A 9,189-nucleotide genomic window follows, 5' to 3' on the forward strand; every position below is an offset into this window, starting at 1 on the left:
CCCCCCGGCCGGCCCCTGCTGCTGCTGCTGCTGCCTGGGAATGAGACCATCGGTGGCAGGAGCAGGAGTCTGATGCCACCATCACCTGTCCCAGTGCCACCACCAGCGCCACATCTGAACAGATCAGGAGAAAAGAAGCAGGCGGGGAGGAGAAGAAAACACCCAAAAAGGATTAAACCACATGTTAATCCCAGGGAGGAAGAGGAACGTGTCTTCAGCAGCTGTTCCTGGAGTTCTGAGGAATGAATTTCACCTCTGGAGGAGATGTGCTGATCTCCCTCGCTGTGAGGGTCTTACAGCACTTCCCACCAACACCCGGCAGCAAGGGCAGGGCTGCACCAGCCCCAAAAACCTCAGGAGAGATGTTGCTGCCTCAGAAACTGTGCTCTCATGACTCTGGTGGGAGTAAAGGTGGAGAGGGAGGGAAAGGAAAAGGCAAACTGGGAAAGGGGAAGGGGAAGGAAGGGAGAGAGGTTTCCCTCAGCACCTTGATTTACAGGGCTGAGGTGTTAGGAAGGGGTGGGAGCTGCTCTCCCTGCGATGATTTGGGGTTTGGTGCTTCCCCTGCAAACCCTGCGGCACCTCGGGGCTGCACTGCCTGGGACAAGGGACAGGGGACAGGCCACCCGCAGCACCCGGTGACAAAGAGGCCAGTCCGGGCTTGTCCCTGTGCCACCGCTGCCCTGGAGATCTCGCCGGAGCTGCGGGGAGGGAAGGGCGGAGGGAAGGCGCTGGGATGGAGGGGAAAAGGCTGGAGGGAGGAGAGGTGGAGGGGGAAGGTGAGGAAGAAGGAAAGGGGTTGGGGGGGGGAGATGGAGAGGGAAGGGACAGAGGAAAGGAAGATGGAGAGGGGTCCCAGACAGGGGGGAGGCCATGCCAGGGCTGCTGAATTTCCTTCCCCTGCTCCCTGCCAGGCTCGGTGGCAGCTCGGGGAGGCCATTCCAGCGCCATTCTCCTTGGGCAGGAAAGGGATGTGGGCAGGAGGCGGCGGGACCCGGGATCCCCTCCAGCACCAGCACCTGGCACAAAGCCACCACGGAGGAAGAAGCCACCACGCAGGAGTGCCACCATCACCAGCACGAGGGCAGGTGAGAAAAACCAACTCTTCCCAGGAAACCGCCGATGGTGCTTTAAAACCTTCCCCTGAGCCCTGCTCATACACAGATTTTCCTGCACAGCTACAAATGCATCCCGGAGATGGAGCGCATGTAACTACAGCGAATAAGCAGTAGGAGGCATAAGGCACCTGCCAGGGAGTAGAGAATTCCATGAACTGCCGGGGATTTGGGATGCTGTAAATATTTAATATTGATATTTAAATATTCACGCTCCCACAGGTGTGGGTCACAGCGCTGATCTATCAGTGGGGGTGAGTGGTTGGTAAAACTACAGAAAAGGGAAGGGTTATTTCCAAAAATCTTCTGTGTAAAGGAAAAATTCCATTCATCTCCAGTTTCTCAGTATAAAAGATGCCTGAAAGTTTCCAGAAATCCTACTATTAAAAAGAATTAAAATCACGTGGCTCTCTGTATTAATGGATAACGGCTTTTAAAAAATCCCCAACAACTCAGAATCAATTTCCTGCTTTAATTGAGTCAGGCAAACACGGTAAACCTGATGCCAGTGCAGAAGTGCTATTAATGCATTAACAGCCTCAATAAATACATTTTACAGCTGTGACAATCCCTGTGTTGGCCAATCGGAAAAATAGGTATTTCCTACTTAAAAATCAGATTTTTTGGCCATTACTATTTTTCCTGTAGATTTGGGCTTTTTACTAAGGCACAGCAAGCAGTTGCCTCATTTCATTTTTGGTTTATGAAATAAGCAGGAAAGCCTCAGAGGCACCACTCACCTTTTTGCTAACAGCATTTATCATTTTAACAGAAAACCAGCACCACAAAAGCAGAAAGCAGCGGGCCCACTGCCCTCCAGCGCTTCAAATCCCAGCTCCTGGGAGGAACCCTGACTCAGCCCAAAACACTGCAGAGGAGAATCAGGAAGATGCAAAAATAAACAAGGCTGTAGCATCAACCTGCAGCATTTTGGGTTCTAGTGGAGCAGAGGAAGGTCTCTGTGCTCAGCTGAGCCAAAGCCTCCAGTGGGATGGGGTTCTGGAGGATCCCGTGGCAGAGGAGGAAAGGCTGCGTGTTTATAGGGTGAACAGGAGGAAAAGGTATGAATTGTATATCCAGGAACACTGCCCAGCTGCCAGGCATCCCCCACCCCTCCATGGCAGCAGCATTTAAAGAAGATTCCTGCAGTCATTTTCTGGAAGAGCAAAGCATGAAGTGAATGCTGAAGGAGCCTCTGAGCTGCACCAGGGGTGTCACCCAAAATCCCAACAATTTCTGTAGCTTAGCAGTGGTTACTCACTGTCTGTGTCTGTGTGGAGGACAGAGCACTTATATTTTAAAAACCGAACAAACCTGTTAAAATATGGATGCAACTCAGACTGCATCAACAATTAGAAGTGCCACACTGTGTGTCTGTCCTGGAGTATTCCTAATATTCCTAATTACTGCTGTTGGTTTATTTCCAAATAATACTCCTGACCTTTCCAGGTATTCACACTGTACATTGCAGATTTGTGAGCAGATGAAGGACCAGACCTTGTTTGGAGGCTGAAATGATTTCCAGGCACAGGGACTTACCTTCCTTGAAACTGAGCGAGCTGCAAAGTCAGGATGGGAATCCAACCCTCACCTCCTGGCTTTTGATCCAACTGTTAGGTTGAATGTTTTATTTTGTTACAAAAATTCATTGTCTCAGACCCTCAGATGTGACATTCTGGATAAGCACACGTGAGAGGGAAACAGCACATCCAGAACAACGGGGTCTCCTTGGAAGGGCAGGTACTAATTAGAAGCTCATTGGGCCAACATGAATTAAAAATCACATTGAACAGCCTTGTACTCCCCTCCTTCAAATTTTATAGTGAAAGAATGTTTTTCATACAGAGTGTCATGGAAATACTTAAGGAAAACAGCTCAGCCCTCACTAAAGGAAACATTTGAAAGTTAAGTGACATCTGAAAGTCTCCCTGAACTCCCCTGAAAGACACTGTGCTGATTTTTAAAGTTTTTTTCTTAACGGCTCTTCAAATAGACCCTTTTACACAGAATTGATGCTTACATTTGGCTTTTCTCCTGTTTAATACTTCAAAACTCCAGGATACCCAAAAGCTCTCAGAGCCTTTTGCAGGAAGCAGCGGCTTCGGAGCAGCTCCACGGCTCCCCAGACCCCAATAATGTCATTACACGCAACTCTAGAGCTTCCACAAGCACATAACCAGATGAACAATAAAAAGTAAGCAAAAAAATCCCATTAGGAATTAATTAACTGATGTTCAATTACACCACTCCTGCTCTGCCAGAGTTGCTAACAAAATCAGCACGCCTGCAAATGTGGAAAGGTTAAAAGAACAGATTAAGCATCCAGAAAAACACCACAGCATTTCTCTTGACACAATAGCTTATAATCATCTAGTTTGGTTTTATAAAGTTTAATGCATAACACACTCCAGCCTTACATTTATGCTGTGTTTACTAATGCAGCATTTGAGCATCTACATTTTAAAAATAAATTCCTGCCTGGTTAAATACATGTTCTATTTGAAAGGGATTAGTTCTTCACTTGTAGGATATGCTGAAATCCATACCAGAAACTCTCTTTAAAAATAAAACTATACCAGATGAACGACTCAAACACATTATGGAGAGGATTTTCAGCTGTCTCCAGAGCACTTTTTCAATGTCTTACTAAACTGACAAAGCCACAACATTTGGTGTTGGTTTGGTTTTTAATATAGACAGTTTTATATAGGAAACACCCTCCTAGAATATGTAAACAACAAATAGAAGAGAAAGGAGGGGAGCTGGGATTGGCAGGAAATATTATGTACTCATTTCTAAGTAACTACCACAATAAACACTGAAAAGCTTTGAATGAGAAATAAAGAGACTTCCCTGCAGGATGGTTTTCAGATCATTTATTACCAATAAGTAAAAGACAAATTGAAAATCAGAAGGAGGGGGGTGGGAAACATCACAGACACCAGAACACTTGCACAGAGCTAATCAGAGCTTTGCAAATGTTGGAACATAAATAATTTAAAAGGTATCTCTACCAATTAAAATATTCTTAAGAGGTACACATTAAGTTTGCTTGCTTTACAAAAATCAGGTGCTTTATCCTAAAACCAGAGCGTGAGGGGTATTTTGTGGGTTGTTTTGCTTCTAGGAACGACTAATGGCTACAACTTCAATCCTCTTAGATCTGTTCCAAGTGGACTCACTGGGAGAGCATTTGTGGGAGTGATCCAGGGTCCGTGTTCTCCCAGAATCCTGCGTCCAACAGTGGCCAGCACCAGCTGCTTCAGGAGCGAGGTGCGGGGAGCGAGGGATGGAGCAACCCCATCCCACAGAGGAGAGTGTGAAAGCCCACGGGCTGTGGGGTGAGCTGGGCCTTCTGTTACACCACAAGGACATCCTGGGGCAGCAGTTAGGGCAGGATTGCATCACATTTAAGACACATCTCCCCAGTCTTGCAGCCTGAGACCAAGATGTTTAAAGGTGACACTGCGTTGCTCTTAACTCCAGAGCGCTGCCTGCCCGACCATGTTCTCTCTCATCCTGGGATTGTTTCAGGAGCTGCCTTTCTGAGGCAAGTACCAAAGGTGAAGGATGTTCTATTCTGAGCTAATAAATAAGTAAAAACCCCTAACAACAGCAACAACAAAACCCCAAACCATACAGACTCAAGGCTTCCTTCCTGCTGCACTCTTCGTCTCCCAACTCCTTTCAGTTCCCTGGGATACACTTCCACACCATCCATCACACTTGCACAAACACACATTAAAGCACAGCTCAAGAACAGGCTCCCGAGGTTGCCACTGACAAAACTCACCCCTGGGGCTGTGCATTGCCAAGTCCTCTTTAAAAGCTGCTCCAGGACTGGTTTTGCACACTCACACCTCGGAGGAGTTTTGGAATACATGGAAAAGCTGTGTCCAGCTAAGACAGGTCTATCAGGTGTTTCTGAGAGACTACACCACACAAAAAACCAGCACAACCCACGCTCCCCAAAGCAGATGCTCTCCACACTGCACTCTGTCAACACAGGAAAAAAAAAATCTGGGAAAAGAAGGAAACCTCTGTCTTATTTTCTTCAAGGCACACAATAAACGAGCTCACGTAACATCCAGACAGACTTTCATAGTATCTGGAGCTATTCCCTTTGGTCCCCAAACTCATCATGCACTCATGAGAGGTTTTTCAGCAGCCTGCAGACAGGCAGAGGCTGCCCCATCCCAGTGACATCCCTGATCCCAAGGACACGGATTTTGCCATGACAAGCTCAGCAGGGAAGCAGAGCCAAAAACCTGCCTACTGTCCTTTGCTACCATTTCCCTCCTCCCAACCCCACCACAACGGTGTCTCACACCCAATCCAGCACCTCCTTTGCCATTCTGGATCCTTCTGTCCAGCACTTTATCTGAACCTTGCTTTGGTTACAGCTCCCTTAGTGCACACAGTCAGTGTGGGTAAAAACAAGGCACTTGTGGTTTTCCACCTCCAAATCACCAAGATCCGACTTTCCGACAACAATGGGATAATTTCTGGCCTGGTATTCTCTGTTACAAGCTGTACTGCAGGCACAGAAACACTTGTGTGTCACACAGAACACAGGTGGTGTGAGCACAGAGGATTCCTCATCACCCGAAGAACTGGAATCACACGATCCTTTCTCTGCTGCCTGGAGCTGCACAAACAGTTCATCTCCTGCTCTGCTCAGAACCCCTCTTCTTCCCAATTTACACCTTCACACAAGACGTGAATGCCATGTGTTAACATTTTTGTGTGTGTTAAATGCAGAATTTTTCTCTGTTAGCCTTTTCCAGCAATTTCCAGGGGATGGTTCTTCTGGAGATAACACGATCTAAACTGAAATGCTTGACAGCTCTATGTGTAACCGAACGACCAGGTGGATTCTCTGCAAGAGAGTGAACTGCTCTTATTTTTTTGCACATCCCCACGAAGCATCAAATGGATCTCCACCTGCCAGGCACTACCCCACACTCTTCCTTACCTGTCAACTTCTCCTCTGGGAAAGCACTTCCCATTATTTTCACCTGATTACTGCGCTGCGGGGAAGGGGAGGGAACTCACGGCTTTTAGAGGTGAAGAGCCAAGTCCCTTCCTAAGTTATGTTCCCACAGAAAACCGCGCTCGGGCCCGTTCTGACGCTTGAAAGCAGGAGTTAGGAGCTGAGAGAGAGGGTCTGTACCTGCTTTTAGCAAGTGGAGTTAGCACAGTACACGAGGGGTGGATCAGAGCAAGAGGGGCAGCCGCGGTCAGCAGCCATCCAGGCCGCAGTCGGTGCCGAGGTACTCCGAGGTTTCCAGCTCCACGCTGGAGAGGAACCTGCGCGTGGCCTTGCGGCAGTTGTAGTCCAGCGTGGTGGTGTAGACAGTCTTGGCGTGCTTCGGGTAGATGATGGTGGTGCTGGTGAAGCGCCGGGGCCTGTGGCGGGGCTCGAAGCGCACCTCGGCCTTGTAGCTGCGCCACGAGCAGTTGGGCACGCAGACGATGGTCTGGCTGCACGAGGCCACGCTCAGGCCCACGGGCAGGTACACGTCGTCGATGAAGTGCTTCTCCGAGTCGTATCTCACCGAGGAGGTGTACCTGCAACGCAAGGGAGGCGTGAGCTCTGCTCAGGGGTTTGTGGGGAAGAGGAGCTGTCGGGTAGCGGGGTGGCTCCTCAGCCCTGGAGCTGCCACCTCACGCAGAACCATCTGCCGGTGTCTTGCACGTTTACGGGATGAGAAAAGAGCCTTATGTTAGCAGCATTCCCAGGATTATCACCGCTTAGCCCAGCTGCCAGCGCTACCGAAACTTCTTCTCAGCCCTGAGCTCTGTGAACGTACAAACCTCCTGCAAACTCCTAAACCCAGAGGCCTTGATCCACGTTTAGGCTCGGCACACAAACATCCCAACTCCTCCGAGCGCCGAGCCCGTGGAAGCACACGTTATCTCCTCAGCTTTGCTCTGCCAGGAATCACATGGGAGTGCTCTGCTATCACCCCTGGCATGGGGCACTCTCTGAAGACAAACTCCTGAAGATTCAGCTGGCAGGAAAACACTGCAGTTTGCACACCCAAAGCCTCCCTGCCTGTGTTGCAAAAGAAAGTTTCCACCTCCTTCGTGCTGTGACAACTCTGTGCTGGCTTTTCCACTAACTAAGGAGTTAACTGCCTCCAGTTCCAGCCACAGTACGGGCTCCTTCCCCACACCAGGACATAATTCGCCCTACCCTCCCCTGCATTAGGCTTCCATTTGATTTTATCAGCCTCCCTCCAATTGCACAGTCATCAACTGAGAGCCTTCTTTTCTCATTACTGCAAATCATGGTGTTCAAAGGAATAATTCACAGGCTGTGAAGTGATGCAGAGCATTAAAAAAAAAGAATTATGCACTCCTCTGAATGTTACCATTTCTTTCAGCTCACACAACCAGCCACAGCTGTTAAGATAGAAAGTGCTTATTATAAAACCATGAGGTTGCAAGAGCAAAATTCCTTTCCCTTAATGAAACCATCCTAAAAAGATCTTTGAAGCTCTTCCCTGATGATTAACTCCTGGTTAATCAGTTGAAAGGCAAAGTTTTGGAGCAGTGCAAGGAAGGAAAAGCAGGAAAGTAAAATATATTAAAGTCTTCCTGGAAAAATAACCAACAAAACAACCATGGGGGTGGGATTAAAAGAGGCTGAACACTCCTTCAGCCTGTACAAATGTCCAGGTCCAGGAATGTAGAGCTGTGGTGAACAATGGCTCTGCAAATAAATTAACTTGACTCACAGGCACTGATAAGGCCTAACTGCTCCTTTGCAGGCTAACTCCTCTAACTCCTTCCAAACGAGATGACTGTAACACCATATTTACCTTATTTCCTTTGGTGGTAAAGGGTCAAACTCAACTCCTTCGCCAAAGGATAAAGGACACAATCTTGGAGGGCAGCTGGAGAGAACGGGGCTGGGAGAGAACACGGAACTCTGCAAAAAAATGCAAAAGGGTTTATGTTACCATTTTGTTGTAACTTTTATGTCACAATGCAGTACATTCTCAGGAAAACAGATTTGTTTATCCCTCAGTATGGAGCTGTTGAGGTTCAGGAGGATCTGCTAGTCCAAGATGTGCTACAGGTGCATCCTTCAGGCCTGACTCCACACTGGTCTACAGCATCCAAGAGGTGGCCAGGGGCATTTTTTGAAGACAAGGTCCTAACTTCAGGACCTTAATTCAGAGAAGCCACTCTGGGAAATGAGAGAGGAATGCAACCCCTTGGTGCAGTGTTCCCTGTATGAACCCACAGTCAAGTTCTAACCAACATTTTATAGGTGTCTGAGAGCTCTCTCCTTGCTGGATTCACCCCATACACCCACAGACAGACCGCAGCAGGAAATTATCACCAGGCACCTCGCTGTGAGCCACCTCCTTGCTCCACAGCTACGCCCTGGCTCCTGTTGGAAGGCGTTAAATCCAACCTAATTCATGCACAACTTGTTGGGAAGGATGAACTCATTCCCGCTGAGCGGTGATTCATGGACTGCCCCTGTGCTCCCCTCCTGGACACTCAGCACCGTGAGCTGACACCGAATCCCACAGCCCAAGGAAACCAAAGCAGCCCTGAAGGGATGGAATCCAAGCCGTGTGTGTTTTTGAAGCCAGCTCTGCACGTGTGCTTACTATCGAGGGGCTAGGGGGCTGTGAGCATCTTTCCCTCCTGTGGCCTCTTCCAATTTCACAGCAGCACCCCTGTAGAAAGTGGATTTTTCCTCTAAATCTGAAGTCTCCAAAGTGTTTGTACCACCAGCTCAACATCCAAAAACTATTTGGTGAAAAACCAAACTAACCGAAACCATTGTTTATGCAGAATAAAGTTACTACTCCGGGTCGCGCCGGAATAACGGGAGTTCCCTTTCCACTGGGATTTCCAAAGACGTGCTGCGATGCCGTCCCAGCCCCTCCCTGGGGCAGGAGGGAGAGGAGCTTCCCTTGCACCCAGAGTCGACCCCAGAGCTTTGTAAAAAGCCCCGGCCGGCCCGGTTCCCGGCGGGATCCTTCCCTCCCGGCGCAGACCCGTTCCGGGACGCGACAGCGGCCGGAGGGCTCGGTTACAACGGAGGGAA

The 9,189-nt window shown here is 48.8% G+C and overlaps 1 protein-coding gene across 1 annotated transcript in view; it reads right to left on the reverse strand.

Moving 5' to 3' along the window:
• Positions 1-3,976: 3,976 nt before the first annotated feature.
• The window catches only part of FAM101B (family with sequence similarity 101 member B), a 5,865-nt gene continuing 652 nt past the window's right edge, over positions 3,977-9,189 (reverse strand). Inside the window, exons 2-3 of the mRNA XM_017730886.1 lie at positions 7,943-8,066; positions 3,977-6,686 (exon numbers count right to left, since the gene is read on the reverse strand). Of these exons, the coding sequence (XP_017586375.1) occupies positions 6,356-6,686; positions 7,943-8,066 (455 nt within the window). The 3' untranslated portion in view covers positions 3,977-6,355. The remainder of the gene's footprint in view (positions 6,687-7,942; positions 8,067-9,189) is intronic.

Source organism: Corvus brachyrhynchos, unplaced genomic scaffold (assembly GCF_000691975.1).
Source record: "Corvus brachyrhynchos isolate BGI_N302 unplaced genomic scaffold, ASM69197v1 scaffold283, whole genome shotgun sequence".
Taxonomy (NCBI): Eukaryota; Metazoa; Chordata; class Aves; order Passeriformes; family Corvidae; genus Corvus; species Corvus brachyrhynchos.